Below are 19,561 nucleotides of genomic sequence, written 5' to 3'. Positions count from 1 at the left end.
ACTCAAATATATATATCTTCTCCCTGCACAGCCTGTAAAAGTTTTCTCTGTGGGTAAAGGCCAGGCTTCCTTCATCCTTTCTTCATTGTAAGCACTTTCCTTTTCTCAAGTAATATTGTGAAATTCCTGACAGCATTTTTGCTTTTAGCCCTCCTGGACCCATGGAAGTTCTCTCGCATTAAGGATGATATTATTTTCTCTGTTTCATTATCAATTATTTCATGAGTACTCTGAATGAGAGAACAAAGTGTCACCCAACGGATGTACAAACAAAAGAAAGATCATCAAACTTACTGGTTGTAAATTGGTGATCTAGACTGTCTTTTCAGAACTGCTGTTTTCCTTACAGATAAATAGGTTAAATACTGTTACTGCATCCAATCTCCTTTACTGATTCAGGAGAAATAGTGTAACTTGGGTCCTGGTTTTAAAAGTCTAATGTGGCATGAAATAAATAGCTCTCATGACAGCATAGAACGGAAAAAAAGGAAGATGGTTATTAAACGGTGTGTAAAAGTCATCTTTATTGCTCTATTATTGTTTTGGCTTCATTCTGAGATGTGTGGAAGGCTACAGAAAAGCCTGAGCATGTTTCTTGGCAGCTCTTCATAAGCAGTGAGCCCTGTGAAAAGTGAATGTGGAAAACCCCATGAAATTAATGATTTTGCTGAAAAAATAAGACCAGGAAAATGTTGCATGAGACAAAAAAAAAAAAAAAAAAAGTTGTGCTTTCAGTGCTGGTGAAGGGAACAAGGGAAGCCATTTCAAAGGGGCAGGATAGCTTTTCTAGCGTTTGGAGAATTTTTTTAAATTATGTAAATTTTTTTAGGCTTGGAGTTATTTTTTAACGCATGGGACAGCAGCAATGGGAGATCCACCTGTTACTGTTCCACCTGTCAGTATAACTTGATTCTAATCTGAAAGTTGCATTTTTTGCAGCAGATCAGACCACTTCCTTCATCTGTCTAATGCTTCCCTCTCCTAAACAGCACTAATTACTAGCACATTACCACCAGCCTTAAGAAGTTTGAAATGCAGTGCCCACACAGCTGAGGATGTGCCTACCTTTATGAAGGTACCCTCTCCATATCATACCTCAGTTCTACAGACCGCTCACTGGACGTTGTAGACCTAATAACTCTGGCTACTATGAAAAGTAGGATCTGTTGGCACAAGCGGTTTTTCTCTTGTAAATCTGACACAGTCTTAACCTGTTCTTCATTGCATGTCAATCTGTTCTCTTCATCTTTGATGAAAGAGAATACATGTGCCTTGATGAAAGCAAAAATATCATTTGGGATTAAAAAAAAAAATGACGGGAAAGGAAATATAGTTGTTATTTTCCTGTCTTTTATATAAGCACTTCAGAAACCCCTGTGTACCCACATTGGAGCTCTGATTTGAGAATATATAGGAGAGAGGAAAATGGGGAGGTTGGATTGTTTTCTACAATTGGGAAAGCACTACCCTGAAGTTTTCTGTTGTTTTAGCATGATCAAATACCTTCCACAAAGAGATCAGTGCTGCTAAAAGTTGGCCTAACATTAATGTCCAGTTTGGTTTTAGGTTCACATAGCTATTCAATGAGAAATTTGGACTGGACCTTTAATTGCTGCACAGAGAAGTAGCCCTGTGTCACTCTAAGAAAAGAGGATCAGATTTTTCCTCTGATAATGACATTAAAGCGTCCAATGAATATTGCACACTCAGGTCTGAGGGCAGATTTTTTGGCCCAGATACTTTCTGAGTGAATAAAATATGAGAAAGTCTTTGTGTAGCTGGTGCCTTGGGTTTTGCTTTTCAGAAAGTGTTTTATTTCCCTGGCATGCTTTCTGCAATGTCTACTGAACATTGGTGGGGCCTGAAATAATGTATCAAGAAGAATTTTCTTCCTGAGATGAGGCTGCTCTAGTTCCAAGGCATTCCCAAATGAGCTCCCTAATGAGTGATAGATGGGAAAAATAACAGGAAGGATCCTTAAATGTTCCAAGTTTTGCATGAAAAAATGATAAATTTTTTTGGATGCTATGTTTGGTACTTAGCCTAGAATTCTCCTACCTTTTGATAGTGGTGCCTTCAGAGTGACACAGTGAGTCATAATATTTGACATTTGGGGAGATTTTTACTGGATGTCTAAGCACTTGTCAAGACTGTGGAGAAGAATGATGGTTTCCTTTGAGAGTTAATGAAAATGTTCTTATTTTTTTAAGCCTGTTTCCTTTTCTTCAAAACAAAACAAACAAGAAAAAAGAAATAGAAACTTCAAAAGTATGTATTGACCATTTTTAGTGAAAGAGTAGTTGAAGGCATCTATCTACACTGTATTCAGTTATGAAATGGTCTTCCAAAAATATTTCTGGCTTTAGATCATTGAGTTCTTTTAATGTCACCAGCCAGTTACTTTTTTCCATGCTTATTCTCACATAAGATTTGTAGCACACAAGGGACATGAGGAATACCAAGATGATGAACTGGCAGTTGTCCAGGCATCATGGCAAATTCTGACCTGCTCACGTTCATGTCTGCCCAAAGGCCGAGGGAATCACTTTGCTTTGTTAGTATTTGGGAGGGTTGGTGGGCTGTGGATTTGCGGATTGCTTAGTAAGCAGACCTTTCTCCAGTTCTGCCACCTCAAAAATGCGTTAATAGCCGTCCCCAATGACAACTGTGTTCATATTTGTAAGACTTGAGCGTCTCTAGTTGCTTTTGAGAACTAACAAAGTACAATGGCAAACCTCAAGTCCAGTGAATGATCTGTTTCCCTGGTTCCCATGGATTTGCGGCATTCAATTTCCTTGGCATGCCCCCCTTCCTGAGCTGGATACACTCCTTGCATTTGCCCAAGATTTGTGCAGGGCTATATAAAGACTTTGTAGTATTTAATAGTGGTGGCTTCCTGGGATTCCTTGGCTCTAGATGGAATTGGTTGTCTTATAACTGACACTACGAACAATAAAGTGTCCACTGCTGATGGCCATGCCAGACTTGTCCGGTATTGCCAAACCCAGCCCCTAAAAGCCATGAGGATGTGTATGGCACGCGAATACGCGGTTTATGCTGGTAGTACCCTCTCTCGTGCGTCTAGGGCTTTTATTCTTGCTTCACTTTCTCACGTGTGCTTGACAGCTCTCAAAGCAGATATGTTAGATATTCTGTGTTTGAAACAAACAAAAAAATTGAGTGATTTTTGCAATCACATATTATGCTTCTATTCTAATGTAAAGAGTCAAATAAAGAGGTGTTTAGCTTGTACTGCCAGGAGGCTGGAGATGTGGGAGAAATAACCTGAAGGAGTGAGCTGGGGGTGTTAACAACTTAAACCATACCTGTCACCACCAGGGTCATCCTCAAAATTGTGCTCTGTCATCCCTGCCAGATCACAAGCTGGTAAAAGACGGAGAGTTCTGATTTGCATTTTCCAACTGAATTTTGATCTTTGTAATTTGCTTGGTTTCTGTTTTCAAGTGTTTCTCTGTAGCCACTAGAGTCAGAAATGTAAGGATGTTTGAAAATGGAGTTTCTTCCAAGACAGGTGGAGCTGCAGCTTCATAAAAATACTGCTAAAACAGTGCCAGCCCACCCATGCCTCCCACATTATCTCTTTTCTCACACTATCCACTGGCTTGGTACTCATGTGATGGTATATATCACGTACAGGCACACAAAATATGCATAACCTTGAAACCCTGTAGATGCAGTCTTCTGATAAAGCTGCATAGGGGACTTTATGACTGTAGCTTTTGGGGGTTTCCATGTTGAGAGCAGCTGACCTTTGCTTTTCCTGCAAGGCTTTGGGAGGTGTGGGGTAGGTTTCTTCTGGTTTCTTGGGAAGGCAAAGATTTCTGTGGTCTTTGGCTGCATCTCAAATCCTGGGGTACTGAAGTGTGACCTAATAATTTAGGACTCAGAGAAGGGTGGTATTTAAATAAACTATCTGGGTTTGAACATTCTCAAACTATTAATTATTAAAATTTATACAAATCCAGGGAGGTGCGTGGCACGTAACGCACCATACCTAGGAACAGCTGAGCTGAGCTTACGTGTGATGGATTATTTTCTGAAAAGACATCATCTCCTGTGAGCACAATAGAGCTAGTACGTTTCTTATAAATGGTGAATGTTTTATAATTGCATGCAGTCCTAAAGCTGGTTCCTATTATTGAGAGTCACAGAGGTTTTGGGGGGAAGGGTTTGTGGGTTGTTGTTCTTTTCCAGAATGATGTCCAATCAGCTGCTTTGGCAGAGTATTAACTATGGCTAAAATATCTTTCAGTGTGAAAATGTTACGGTCTAATGAGCCACTTTGATTTTGTGTCACTTTCTTGCTTTGATAGAAGAGGTTCTGGGTCAGGAACTGCCCATTTGATCCTTAGCCTGTCTCCAAGTGGAGTCTATATGTCAGTACTTTTTATACCAGCCTTTCAAATTCATGTAATAGAAACAGTACAGTCACTATAGGGCAAAGGAGCCCAATTTAATGAAGTCTCATGTGGCCTCACAAGCAATTTTGTCGCTTCCTTCTGAACTACTGAGCGCTCTCCATTTAGGGAGATTTGCCATCCCTGAACATCGTGGTTGAAGTTGCATCAGGATTGTCCAAGAAGTGTTATAGCTTCATTGCTTTTCTTTTGCCTCAGGTGAACTGTGCGATGAGGTGATTAACTACTGTGTTCCTGATCTGAATCCATGCCAACATGAGTCCAAATGTCTTCCCCTTGACAAAGGAACCAGGTAAGCATGTGTGTATGTTGGTCTCCACACACAGGCCAGATCCATCCATTGCCTTGACTAGGGTTGAACTGGCAGTGAGTTTGGGGTAAAAGTCATCGAAATTAACACAAATAGTGCAAGAGTAAATTACTTCAGACCATGTCACAGTTTGATTTTAATACAACCATACATACTTTTCTAGCTTTCTGTGGTTTACTAGAAAATAGTGCATGTACACCCAGAGCAAAGAAATTATTCTGGGATAGAGCATGGCAAAAGGAGTACTTCTGGAGCAGTTACTGCAAAGTATGTGATCCTGCATCGGAAACTAAGGACAGGTTCCTTACGCATTCCTTAGGACATCCATCAATTCAGGCAGCATAACGGGGACATTAGCAGATGTAACTCGGCTCTCCTCAGCCCATGCTGGCTCAGTGTTTAAAATCCATTCTATACTGCTGAGTGGGAAGGATAAATCTGTGGCCTGCGCATAAAGCTGCAGGACAGGAGTTTTTTGTTGTACTCCCACTGTAGCTGTTGTCTTCTGGGATGGCTGGCAGCCTTGGGGTGCACTGGCAGAGGCCAGCCTTGGCCGCAGTGGGACCGCTCTCCCCATGCTTCCTCGCCTGGGCAGCAGCAGCAGCCAGCTGAACTGGATGGCTCTCACACGGGAGCTGCAGTCTTCTGCTGGCCACAGAGGCATGTCTTGCTTGGCTTCTGTTAGGTTTTGTGAAGTCTGTGTTTGCGTTTGCATCCTGGGAATGACGCTGACTGTTCGCGGGGGCAAAATAAAGCCTCGTGTTTTAAATGGCAGTGAAACATCTGGATATTTGGAGGTTGGGGTGTTTTGAGAGGTGCACAGTAGCACTGTTCATCACTTGTCTGAAGAGAGAATTTCAGAGCAATTTAGCAAATAGAGACAGGCAATTGGAAAGTCAAGCTCTATGAAAAGCCTGTCGAGAAAAGATCTTTGAATCAAAGAAGTAAGAAAGCAAGACAAATTCAAGAGAGTTCAGTGCAGGGTGAGCTGTGTTCTGCACTTTCCCCTAAGGCTGTTTTCACAGCCCCAGTGCAATCCTGGATGCTCACCGATTCCCTCCTGGGAGGGAGGGCTGTGGTTTTGGCAAGGGACACCCTCACCCAGCACACCCAGCATGTCACAGGGGAGAGATGGCAGCACTCTTTGGTCTTCTTGGTAACTTGCAGGTGGGGTCAGGTTGTGTCCTGCGAAGCAATGGCGTGTAAGGATAGTGCAAAATAATATACAGAACATTTCAGGATAGTTAAAAGGAAGTGACCCAAAATTTTAGAGCTGCTAGATATCTTAAGGAGAGCAGAATCTGTGTTAGACAGTCAGTCTGTACAGCTCAAGCCTGCCTTTTGGGTGAAAAACCTCCAGACAGAAATGTTTCCAACTATAGAGGAAGAGGAAACTTCTACATGATTCAGACAGTTACTGAAACGATGCACAGGGACTGGATAAGGAGGTGTGTACCAGTACATAAATAGTCCCTGATGTTCTTTCCAGCTTTCATTCCTAGTTAATCCATCATTCGGCTAATCCAGTAGCTACACCATGTTATGAGGCAAAGGCTTGTAACTCAAATTACCGTATGTTGCTAGATGTATGAAGGAATGGAGACAGCTGTGGTCCTGAATGGTTTTACCCTTGCTGGAAGCATTTTCATACCTGCTACCCACATAATTTGAGTAAATAAGATGCTTGCTTGCTAGAAAAGTGTTCTTCACAGCGGGGCCATTAACCCTTGAGGGGGAGCCTAAATAACTACTTGTAAGTATTTTCTGCTACTGTTTGTTGCATTATTCTTCTCAGTATTCACAGAGTGCTACACAAAAATCTAGAATTTCTTTACTACTTCTGTCCCATTTTGCTTTCTAGCAGGCCAGACTTCATAGGTGAAGGAGCCTGCCCAGCCCTGTACGTAGTTTCGTCGAAATCTTGCTTTTTCTTTCATACTTCAGTTGCACCAAGCCATTCAGAAATGGGCTAGGAGCCCTGGGCAACTTTTGCAGTCATGTGTGGTTGCTGATGGGTCTCAGTAAAAACAGCAGCTTCTGGTCCTCTGCTGTTGCTGATCCCTGGAGCAGTGTGATCTCCTGACCTGTGATGCACCATGCATTTAGCAGGTAATTGTGCAGCCTGACGCCACGCGCAGAATGAGTCAGGCTTTCGCACTAGCCCTCCGCTCCGCTTGCAGAGGCGGGGAGTGGTAACGGCAGGATTCAGGCTTGTTCCTGAACTGACCATCCGCTTGTTGGGTTTGTGCCCTGGGTATGTGCATAGGACACACCAGTGAAGAACATCATGTCAGCATGGACACCAGTCAGTCTGTTCTGCCGTCAGCAATAGTCAGTCTGAAACTCTGCAGAGGGAGGAAGAGATGACAAGGACAGGAAAAAAAGTAGGAAGCCAAGTTATTTATTGATACGGGGAGGACTCCCTTCTGGCCCTGCAGTAGAAGCCATGATTCACAGCTTTAATACAATAGACATTGAGTGCATGCAGATGCAAATCCCCTTGGATAAGGCAGCATTTTAAATATTAGTAGACATGTTTTTAGGCTCTCTCTGATACCAGGAATGTTGCCATCACTACAAGGCTGTAGCAGAAAACAAGATTTCAACTGTACTGATGTCAGATGGTCACTGGGAAAAGGGATAACTGCTCTAATCACATAAATTACTCTTTACCACAATTTGAATAGGAAAGTTTCTTTGCCACCTTCTTTACTGCACCATATTTTTACTGATACTCAGTCACTTGATGGCAGTATGGGGGGATGGGGTGGAGCTAACATGCCATCATTCCCTGGTTGGGGACACCTTGGGTTTCTAGGAGGAGGCTGGATGAGGCACTCACGTGGCTGGTTTCTCACCTGCTATACTCCACGCATGTGTTTTTAGGTAGCTTCAGCCTACATGTGACACACGAAGAGCTCAGAGATGACTGACGCAAAAGGAATTCCATGTTTCTAAAGGAAAAGCCAAGCTTGGAAGCAAACTGGACTATTTCAGTGTGTGTTTGGCTGCACAGAACTCTTTGCTTTCTAAGCTAAAATTGCAGGTGGCTTTCCTCACTTCCAGCCTCCACATCTTTATTGTGCTGTTACTATAGAAGAAGAGTAGTTTTCTGTATGCCAGAAAACAAAACAAAACAAAAAACAACAAAAAAAATACCATGTAACACAATGAAATGAGTTCTAAAAAAAATAATTTCAGGAAAGGAGCATGTTTTTCCATTCACTGTATTGATGTTGGAGCATGGTATAAAATATACTTTATTATTCTAAACCTTGGAATTATTACCTGACAGCTTAAAATGCTGATTTAATGCAGCCCTGCAGAGAAAAGTGGTGGTTCTGTCATTACTGAGATAGCCAATGCACATCATAAAATTGATGCATGGCAGCCCTGAATAAGGAACTGCACATCGTTCATTATTACATCACTTTATATTAGGACTGCAGGGATCAATAAAAAGCAACAGGATTAAATGCTGCCAATTCCCTCCACAAAGTCTTTTGATTGACATTATTTGCTTGCAGGTGTGACTAAAATGTTGCCAGAAAATGTTGCCCGCTTCTTATGGTTTGGGGAAGGAGCACTTTTGGCTTTTTGCTCTGTTTTGCAATCTCCGTTATGTTAATCACGGTATTCCCTGAGCCACCAAGGTGTAAAAAAGCAATTCAGGCATGCAGAGCTGGAACATCAACCATCCTGTGGCTGCAGAGGGTCATGATGGGGGCCTCTCCTGTAGGGAGGATGGAGAGAGAAATTCTATGCATCTACATAATGTTATCCATCCTGCGCCCTGCAGGTTAATAGACTTTGCCCCATTTCCTCCTTTTTTAGCCAGTCACAAGCCATGTTTTGAAAAAGAGATTGAAGGTCAGATTCTTCTCATTGCTTGAGCTAGGTGGTTGCTGCAGCCCTGGTGCTGTGGCACCATTCACTGCTCGTTAGCACACTCAGGACCTGCTGCTGCACTCGGGCAACTTTCACCCAACTCGCTGGGGAGTGGCCAGGAGCTGAAATACACTGTCACTCGGAACCAAATTCAGCACAGTGAATGCTGCCTGGAAAGTGGAAATACCTCTTCTCATCGGCTTCTATGTGTCCAGTTCCTCTGAAGACGTTTTCCACAAGGAGCCTCCTCCTGCACTTACCCCACCAGGCTGCTGGCAGGGAGGAGGTAGCAGCAGCCAGGTGGTGGAGCAGTAGTTTCTCTCCTGATGCTGCCTGCCTCAGCTTTGTAATGTCTCTCCTCTTTCAGCCCTCAGTAGCAAGCATGCTGGGTCCAAACTAGAGTCTCTAGCAAGAGCACAAACCTCTTTTTTTATTGCTGAAGTTAACTGTAGCTCTTCCCTTGTTTTGGTTGAAGTGATATGCCTTTTGTTTTCCAGATGTGCACTAACATCCAGCTGGGAGGAGTAAAACGTGTTTTATGGACTAAAGCATGTTCATGACTAAACATCGTCTACACTATAGATTCAAAAAGAGGGCTGTTGAGCAATCCCAGAAGATCTGTTCCAAGTCAGAGACTTCGGGATGTATTTTCTATTGTCAGGTTATAAACTTCTGCAAGGCTTATAATAGAAATGCTGATGCAGCCTTCGTACAACAAACTTGAGAATTGTATAAAACACAATAAAAAGCCAATGTCTGCAGGTTCGGATGCATCCTATTGTGTTGCTCCTGCGAATACCCCATAGCAGCAGGTACACACTTCGCCTTTGTCACCGTAGGAAAGGATGGGCTTCAAAGGCAGCTTTCCGTAGCCGCAGCAAGGTTTGCTGTGCCTTGCAAATGAATGGCAAACAGGTGGTGGTCTCAAAACTGATGGTCTTTTTCTTTAGATTTGCTGAGTTTTATAGATTGCTTGCAGATTGCTTCCATTTGGAAGGTGGAACCTTGCTGTGCTCTGTGTAGCTGCGCAGGGCCAACCTCAGACACTCAGCAGTGTTCAGACACTGGCAGAATCATCGTCTGAGGCATCAGAGCAACTGCTCTTGCAGAATGTTGCCCTTTGAGTCTGTAAGGTTAGGGACGATGTCGTCATCTTTAGCATAATTGGTAGACCACTATATGATGACTCTTCTCCACAGACTTGGCTGAGGAAAAGCAGTAGTACGGTGTTGGTTTGCGTGAATTTAAGCACATTGCAGAACCTCAGCTGCAGACAGACAGGAGCGACTTGAGTTTTTCTGATGGCAGGAACTGTGCTTGATGTTTCCAGGAATAATTGCTAACACCTTTCCATCTCAAAACAGATCGGTGCAAGGCTGCCTGTGTGTGCTATTGTTGTGAATGTTGAAACAAGCTATTAACAGCGATCTTCTTGTATTTCAGATGTGAGTGCTTGCCAGGTTACAGTGGAAAACACTGTGAAATAGATGACGATGACTGTGTGGGCCATAAGTGTCGCCATGGAGCTGTGTGCGTAGATGCAGTCAATGGCTACACCTGCATCTGTCCTCAGGGGTTCAGGTACGTGAGAGTCAGCTCCTCCCCCAGACCGTCTTCTGTACGTAGTGCTGGGGCACTTCTTTAACTGCTTTCATCCGCAGAGTTAATCAGCCTCTGGATATGGTATCGATCTGTCATTCCTGCCTGAACAGATGGCTCAGTGCTTCAAATCTTGTACCTGAAGTAGGTCTTAGCAAATGAACTGAATACAGGGGGTTGACAGTTCTTGCTTTGAAAACAGCAGTTTGCCTTTTGTGCAGTGCTGCATTCATTTGCCAGTATGTCTGCCTCAGCCATTCCTGGTAAAACACTAGGTAATACACCCAATCAATTATATGGAGATAAGCTCTGCGTGCACAAGCGTGGGCAAAGGATAATGGAAATGCATATATGAACCCTCAGACCTGGCTGCAAGAAAACATGAGTTTGAAGACTTTGTGCCAATATCTCTGTGCCTGTTGGTGGATGGTCTCAGTATGATTCGGGCTGTACATGTCCAGTCTCTCATTCTGACAGCTGCCAATATATCTGACTCCTGGAAATCTCTCTGTCTGTCAAAGATAAGTGTGCTGTTCCAAATGGATTCACTAATCATTGCCTGAGGCTGGACACTGGCTTCCTTCCAGCTAAACCTTTTCTGTGTTTGAAATACACACGAGACAAAGAAGGAATACCTAAAAAGATCAGTCTTGACAAAGCAGAAATTGCATGAACACTTAGAAATCATTTTCTCTGCTTTGTATCTGCAACTGTTTTCATTCTTCTTGCTTTCATCCTTGCTGGTTTTGGGGGTTTTTTTCCCTCTCAACATAGATTTTTGTTGCAAAGCAGACAGCCTTCCCTGAATAGGCATTCATACATAACAAGATGTCAGCCCGTGGTTTCAGAGAATCAGATGTGTTATTTACAGGCTATCAAATATCGCTGAATTTCAAAGTCGTACCCTTTTCTCCACGTTTCATTCTCTGCTTCAATCCCTCTGATGGCCTTAGGGATCTTGCAAATTCATGACCAGTAAGGATAACAAGTGGCTGTCCCACAGTGGAATTGTAAATGCTCAATGTTATCTAAATGTTAGAGGTGAGAAATGGGATTGCAAAGCCATATCTGGGGTCTAAGGTTAACTTGAGCTTGTCATCAGATGGTAGTGACTGGGAGACTTCTGCTGCAGGTCCTCTGATTTTTAAGGCGTGCCAGTATTAGGTAGTGATGAATGTGAGGGTTTTCTCCAGGAAGGCAGGGTCACAGTGTTTGGCAGAGGTGATCAGAGTTGTGACACATTTGAGCAGAGCAGCAGGGGTAGGTGGGAAACTGCTCTGGGTCTCTTCCTGTGTACCAAGCAGCCTTGCTGGCAATGTAGGCAGTACCCCTAGCTGGCCAATCTCACACCAGGGACTTCAAGAGTAGAACCTGGAACAGCTCAGCCTGCTCCCTTGCTCAGATGAGGGGGGTTCATCCCACTAAATGTCCTCCAAGAAGAGGAAACAACTTTCTACACAAGGCTCCAAAACTCAACTACTAGCTAGTTATTCATAGTGCAAGGTGGACTTGGGCAAGCAAAGTAATCCCACTGCCTGACAACAGCAGAGCAGGATTAACCATTTTCTTTCTGTTTTTTTGCACTAGTCTATGCCACCTCCCTAAATTTCCTGTTCAAGATGCAAGGGAGCAAGGGCTGTTTAGGAGAAAAACACCACAGTGAGCACTAACAGGCTCCCTCTGCTAAGGTGGAGAGCAAGCTGGAGCCCCTTGTGTTCTCCGTGCAGAATAGTCCCTGACCTTGTTTGATTTCAGAATTAGAATTCTGCTAACAAAATATGATCTGCTCATCATTCTTTCCATGACTCCAGCCTTTAGTATTTTAAAGGCCTGCTGCTCTGAAGGGGGTTCTGATATATTTTTTCCCCCCTTTTTAACATTGCAACTGCAAAGATGGTGATTGACAGAGTTCAGCCTTCTGATGTTCAGGGTTATAGACTCAGCTGTTCACGAAGCGTGCCTCAGGCACTGGGCTGTGTGGCAGGGAGGTAACTTTTCAAGTGCTTGAAGACTGCAAGTGTTGATGAACAGGAGAGAGCACAAGGGGTGGTCTGACAAAGGTAACTAGGAGACCTAATATGATGATTAATAAAATTTTTTGGCTAAGTATCAGGAATCGTTTCCCAGCAGAGTGTGCAGAGTGACCTGCCAGTTATCTGGAGCTTATGCTGTTGTAATAAATGCATAGACCTATAACAATTTTGTGGTTGTCACTACGCTGTATGTCAAAGCCACGTGTTAAAACTTACATCCTTGCACGGCTGAACAAATGGCACTCTGGTAGTAATAATGTAGGGCCTCATATGCACAACAGGGTTGTGCACCCTAACAGTGCACCTCTGATGTCAGCTCCTAAAAGCAATAGTACTAACGTGCACTGTACCCATTTTCCTATCTTAGCATTTCCTAGTCCCTGTTCGTGTGTAGTTTTGCCCCACATAGCACCTTTCGTTATCACTCAGCAACCTTTCCAATTCCATAATGTGCCTTCATTCTGGAAAGTTTTCAGTGTATTTTTCCCAAAATAACATTTGTTTACCCCATGCAGATGAAAACATTATTGAGAATTTGTGAGCCCCATTGGATAAAACCTAACTTCTCAAACCTTCCCTCTAGCCATCAGCCTCACAGTAGTGTTGTCCTGATAAATGTTGCTCTAGGGGGGAAGCACACATTAAGGCTGCTGAGCCTGACAGAAAGCACTGTTCCTTCATTGTGTGGATGCTTCAGCGTTCTCCACTGGGGTAGTTTCTGCAAGAAACTCTGCAGTGATTATTAAAATAAATGAGATTGTACCACGCAGAATGGACCTGGCCAAATTATGCAAGTCAGGCTGTGGTCCACACTCCACTGCCAGGGAACCAAATAGTATTAATTATTTCTAATTTTTTAAAAAAATGTTTAAATTAAAAAGGAAAAAGCCTTGACAGACAGTGTTGCTCATATGACTTCTAGATGGCAGTAGCAGGACAGCTGCATTTGTAAAGCCACCCACTGAAGGGGTTCCACAAGGCAGGGTGGTGCACAAGCTCTGCTGGGAGCGTAGGGAATCTTTGAGAGCAGCACCAAGCACAGACACACTGGCTTCTTGCAACATTTGCTTTCTGTTAGTGGAGGCTGTTGCGGGTCGCATGGATTTTTTTATTATTATTATTTTTAACTTCCATGAAATTAGAATTATATACACTGATTTTCCTCCTGCTTTCTACTTGTTGCTCACAGACAAAACAAAATGATTTGTATTAGGTAGAACAAAGCTAACAGGCTGGGTCAGCAGTGCTCCTTTCTGCTGGTCACCTCTGGAAAACGATTACACCTGACATTAGGCCAGGGGTGACAGTCATCTGTGGCCTCAACCCTAGTTTGATCCCATTGCTGGCTCTCCTGACATGTTTGCCAGCCAGCTGCGAAGCCCTGCACTGGAGAGAGAGATGACACGCTTAATGAAAGCAGCTTTGAACAGGAGAGTGCTCCAGTCGGACAGTCCACTTAGTGCCTGGCTGGCAGTTGAGGACGTGGTGCTTCTGTGTCCTCATCTGCCTGGGTCTGACTGCTGTGCTGATCTGCAGTAACCACCTTAAACTGGCAAGAATTTCCTTCTGTGATCTATCTTCCTATGAGGTTGTTGCTATTTTTATTAATATTCCCTTGTTTTCTTGGAAAGGGGGATCCAGACCATTGCTTGCTGAGTGGTGTTATCCCTCCAAAGTGTGCGCTCACCCTCCAGAACGGGCTGGCCTGTGGGTGTTTGCCAAGAAGCTGCAGCAAAGGGTCTCGCTCTGGAAGGGAAGGTCTCTCAGTCTGTAACCAGTGGTTCAGGTGTGCTCACGAAGAAATGTTCCCAAGAACAAATTTACTTTCAGAAATACAGACTGAGCAAAGATAACCATTTCCCTCTGTGATGGGGTGGCCCTGGCTGGGTGCCCACCAGCGCCGCTCTGGCACTGCCCTCCTCAGCTGGGCAGGGGAGAGACAAAATGCCGTGAAAGGCTCTTGGGCTGAGATAGGGACAGGGAGATCACTCACCAGTCACCATCATGAGCAAAAACAGACTCATCTTGGGGAAATTCACTTAATATCTTGCCAGGTGCAGGGGGACGGGGAATGGGGCTGGGGTCAGTCCCTCACACGCTGTCTCTGCTGCTCCTTCTCCCTCAGGGGAGGGTCCTCACCCTCTGCTTGGCCCCAGCGTGGGGCCACCCCATGGGAGACAGTTCTCCACAAACTTCTCCAACATGAGTCCTTCCCACAGGCACAGTTCTTCACGCACTGCCCCAGAGTGGGTCCCCCCACGGGGTGCAGCCCCCCAGGGGGTCCCCAGCCCTGCCCCAGCCCGGGCTCCTCCCCACAGGGCCACAGGCCCAGCCCAGAGCTGCCCCAGCGCTGCTGCCCGTGGGTCACAGCCCCCTGCGGGCACCCCCTGCCCCGGGGGGGCCCTGCCCGGGCTGTGGGGTGAGCTGCTCCCCCATGGAGCTCCATGGGCTGGGGGCACAGCCTGCCTGGCCAGAGGCTCCACACGGGCTGCCAGGAGGTCTCTGCTCCGTGCCTGGGGCCCCCCGCCCTCCTGCACTGACCTGGGGGCTGCAGAGTTGTTGCTCTCTCATACTCTTGCTCCTCTCTCTGGCTGCTGTTGCTCTTTTCCCCCGTCATAAACACGTTTTCCCAGAAGCGCTACCACCATTGCCGATGATGGCCTTGGCCAGCAGTGGGTCCATCTTGGAGCCAGTGGCATTGGCTCCATCGGCCATGGGGGAAGCTTCTGTCAGCTTCTCACGGAAGCCACCCCTGTAGCCCCCCACTACCAAAACCTTGCGATGCAAATCCAATAGACCCATATGCAGTTATTCCCCCACACTGTACTGCTGCTGTCTGTGCTCCCATTTCCAGTGCTGCCTGCTATGCTAACCCTGTACAACTCCTCCAAATACTCCTTGGAGCAAAGTAAATGGGGTTTATTGATTGCCAGCAGTATTGCCTGCCAGATTACACTTTTGAGATACATTTGTCTAAATGAATAGATTGGCTTGTCCCAATGCAAGATTATGTTTTTCTGGTAGAGGGTATTTACCACCTGGCTGACAGGCAGTAGTTTGCTCTCCACTCCCCGAACCCTTTGCTGATAGTCTTAGCAGCCTACAACTGTGTCCACTTACAGCACTAAGTGTCACCTGGGCAATAAGGGGTCCCAGTTAACCACAGCTCCCTGCCCTCCGAGCAGCAAGGTAGTGATGGGATGGGCGTGGGGAGCCTGGCTGTGAAATGTCGCTCCATCCTTGCAGTGAATAAAGGAAGTTTAGGGCAATGCAATGAGAGAAGTGTTGAAATGCAATTTATGCTGAAAAGTACCAAAGGGTGGTTCTGGCTGAGAAGGAAACATCAGTTTGGTTGTGTATGTGAGCACAGCTGACCCCAAGTGCTGCGGGACTGGAGCGGGACAGTGCTTTAGGCCCTGGAAATTCCCAGCAGCGATTCTCACCCTCCTCGTGCTTATTCCTGCAGAACAGATTTTTGTTTGCAATACCCACATCACCATGTGCAAGGCCCACAAACAGATTTTTGCAAAGTTAGGAAGCTGGTTAAGGTGTTCCATGCTGCATGGTGGCTGTGAGGAAAGGAGAGCTTTTCTGACCTGCTCCCAGGCACAAATCCCAAACATTTGCATCTTTCAAGGCATTCTTCAAGGTTTCCTTTTATAAAAGTAATAATGTAAAGCCCTGTGTGTGTCTTCACAGACATGACTGAAAAACAGAGCAACTCCATTGCTTTTGATGCAGTTCAGGATTTAGCCCATCCATATTTTGTTACGTATTTCTCTCTCTCTCCGTGTGTCCCAGAGGCAGACCAGAGAGTGGTGCGTGTTGGGAGAACAGGGACAGGGAGAGGTTTCAGTTCATTCCACACAGTGCTGAAGGTAGAGCTGTGGTACACTGTGCAAAATTGCACATGAGAAAATGTGGAAAGGAAACCCACCATCTCCATTGCCTTCTGTTACAGACGCAGCAGGTTCTGGTCGCTGTGGCTAAGCAAGATATTGGTCTTGAGGATGTTGTGGCTGTTTTATTTGCTGTTCTTGCACATGTGGTATCATGTAGGGTCATGGCTTGGGTTTCTATTCTAATTGTATCTAGGAAGGTTGCCTAGAAATTTACTGAGCTTCCAAGTCTCACCTGCTTTACTAGAGAGGAGTGAGGGTTTTAGCATTATTTTTATTTTGCTTTGGTTTTATAAGAGTGCTATTATTCCACAAAGTGCACCCTGAATGGCAGGAAATTCCTAGCAGGACAAGTGGGGTTTCACTGTTCTAGGACTGGGCTGGTGGGTTATTCAATGCACGACTGGGTCTGCCACAATCCTCTCCGGGAAAGCCCCCTGCCCCTGTGCTGACAAGCAGTGTGTAACTGAGCGGTGGTGCAGGAGCCTGAGCCCGCAGCCCTTCCCGCAGCACAGCCTGGCGCGTGCTCCCTACTCACCAACTACCAATTTTTCATCATTTTACTGTCTACGCGTTTTCAAACTGTCACAGAACTTGATGCAAAGAGAGTTTATCTTCTTGCATCAGTACAAAAAAAAAGTTTTGTTGGTTTTGGACAGTGGCTGTAATAAGAAATTTGGGGTATAGGTGCAGGGTCGTACCGTGCACAGCCAGCCAGAGAGCCTGGCCCGGTCCCTTTGCAGTACCCATTGTTTGCACAGGCCCAGTGGGTGCACTGGGCAAAGATTTTTCATTTACTTTTTACAGTTTAGTCTGACACATGACATCGCTGTGGAAGGTGACTCCAGCTTTTTGCACTTTCTCCCTTTTCCCTGTTCCTTCTGTGCTGTCGTTATTTCCGTGTAGCTGAGTCATTCTAGCAAATAACCTGTGAAGCGTGCAGCCCTGCTGAACCCAGGACAGCCTGGGCACTGAGCCTTCGCTGCTCCTGGGTGACATGGCCCAAGCCTCAGGAGTCAGAGCTTCTTCCTACATGTGCCTTTTGCTAAGCCTCTCCTATTGTTAAGATTAAACCACAGCACTTTCCTCTAGATCTGAATGCGATTTCAGTTTGCAAGAACTCAGATCTGGCACTTGGTTTTCAGCTACCTCTGACTGGGAGAGCTTCCTTTCCTTTGCATTCTTCTCATCCAGGACATTGCCAACCACAAACACAGCTAAAATAAAGTTAACGATCCTGATGCTGTTAGAAACAACCAGTTCAGGGAAACTGCCCAGCAAGTAGTGTGGTACCAGTGCACTGCTTCTGAGACTTTTTAGCGGTGCCCATCTGTTGATGATACGTTCTCTGATGGACAGTAAAGCAAGTGAGGTAGCTGTAAAAAACACTAAAAATACAGAATTTTCCCCTTGCTTGCCAATTACAACAGCAGAGGTAGGCTCAAATCACGAAGCCTAGGATGGGGGGATCTCAGGTTAGGGCTTAAATGGCTCCAGGTTTTTGCTGGGAACCTCTGCATGGCACAGGGAGGGACAGAAGCTATTTTAGACAGACTGCTGTACTTTCCAGAGCTAAATAATCTGGATTTATCCCTTTTTATCACAGTGCAAAGTGCAGTAAAAATTGCTTTCAGTATTCAAACTGGCTCGTTCAGACCCAGCATGGGGATTTCTGTACAGCACGGCGCTGTATAGCTTTCACACAGTAAAGCAGGCACGTGGTAGCTGAATCTCACAGTCGCCATACCACAGCAGCAGTATAATGTCAGCATCTGAAAATGTTTGCTTGCTTAAAAAAATAGTGATAATTAAGACCGCTTTTTCTTTCCTTTACCTTCTACAGTGGGCTTTTCTGTGAAACTCCTCCACCGATGGTTCTTCTCCAGACGAGCCCATGTGATAACTACGAGTGCCAGAACGGAGCCCAGTGCATTGTTGTGCACCATGAGCCTGTCTGCCGCTGCCTCGCTGGCTTTGCTGGGCAGAAGTGTGAGAAGCTCATCACAGTCAACTTTGTTGGGAAGGATTCCTATGTGGAGCTGCCATCAGCCAAAATTCGCCCCCAGGCAAACATCTCCCTCCAGGTATGTCATGCAGAACATCAGTTGCCAGCCTAGTGCTCTTCTAAGCAATAACACATATACAGGTATATATATCTTTTCATTCTGAAGGAACAGGATCTATTGGCCAAGATGCTGACAAAGATAGAGTCAACTTGTAAGCCAGTTGTCTGCTCTAACTTTATTGAAACGTTGAGGAGCAACTAAGGCACCACTGTGCCTTTGTTGACACATATCCTGCCTCCAGAATCTCACCACTGTCTTATTCGCAGGCTGGCAATGTAACTAGAGATGATTCAGGAAACCTGTCTTCTTACTGATTTACAGCATTGTGTTTCATCCTGTAGAAAGTAGTGCTTAATAGTAGGACTTAGTGAAAGGGCTGGTCTAAATGGCCCTCCCAGACAGTATTTTGCTTACTCTTCTACTGTGCATAGTCACTGCATAAAAGGCCTGGGACTTTGTTACAACCCTGTAGGTACCCCTAAATTTGGTTTGAGGTCTAAGGTTCAGAAGGCAGTGGAAAAAAGGTATCAAAAGTGCTGTGCCCCTACTGTCATCTTGTGGCTGTGGATCTAAGGTATTTTGGATACTTAGTCATGTTTTTTAAGTGATGATTTTTCAGTGATTTGGAAGTTATTTGCATTCGCAATCACAAAGTAAGCATTAAACTGATCATAATTTTTTTCCCCTAATATTTCAAAGGAAATGAGGAAATAATTTCTAGCTTTGTATGTCTTCTAATAGAGATATGTGTGGAGCACACATATGACATGATAGATCTCTTTCTTAGGCCACTAATTGTTAATCTGGACTATTTCTATGCTAGATTCACCCTGCAAATGAAGCATAACATTTCAAAAGTTGTGAGAAGATAAATCATCCTTGTATGTTTATTTTATTGCATTTATTTGCTCAGTTTGAAAAGATTGTATTCCACAGTTGGAAATCATATCCTAGACTTACTCGATGGAGTTTGGTTGTAATTAAAATACCAATGTCAAGACATGGGAAAGAGGACCAAATTTCCACATTAGGAATAGATTTTTAAAGGGTAGTTCCTGCAAAGTTCATTCTAATGAAAAAAAAATCCTTAATTACTATGTCTTTTCTTTAATAGCTTGAGTATACAGTTCACATGAAAATGAAGCTGGTTCATGTATATTCGAAGCTCTGGTTTGTCTTCAAAATCCCCTTTTATTTAATATCACAAAAGAGATTTCTTAAATATGGGCACTCTAAAATATGGCTCCCCAAAGGCTCCAAATGCTATAGGTCAACTTTAAAGCTGAAAATGTGGACATTGTCTTCTTAAGTATACAAAACACATTAC

At 44.6% G+C, this 19,561-nt stretch overlaps 1 protein-coding gene across 1 annotated transcript in view; it reads left to right on the top strand.

Moving 5' to 3' along the window:
* SLIT3 (slit guidance ligand 3) overlaps nt 1-19,561 on the top strand; it is a 530,317-nt gene that overhangs the window by 483,205 nt on the left and 27,551 nt on the right. The window contains exons 30-32 of the mRNA XM_040604595.1: nt 4,638-4,731; nt 10,081-10,218; nt 18,012-18,252. Coding sequence (XP_040460529.1) covers nt 4,638-4,731; nt 10,081-10,218; nt 18,012-18,252 — 473 coding nt within the window. The remainder of the gene's footprint in view (nt 1-4,637; nt 4,732-10,080; nt 10,219-18,011; nt 18,253-19,561) is intronic.

The sequence above is a fragment of the Falco naumanni genome, chromosome 8, assembly GCF_017639655.2.
Source record: "Falco naumanni isolate bFalNau1 chromosome 8, bFalNau1.pat, whole genome shotgun sequence".
Classification (NCBI taxonomy): Eukaryota; Metazoa; Chordata; class Aves; order Falconiformes; family Falconidae; genus Falco; species Falco naumanni.
Note: the sequence above shows the minus strand (reverse complement) of the source record. Positions and strands in the feature narration are given on the sequence as shown.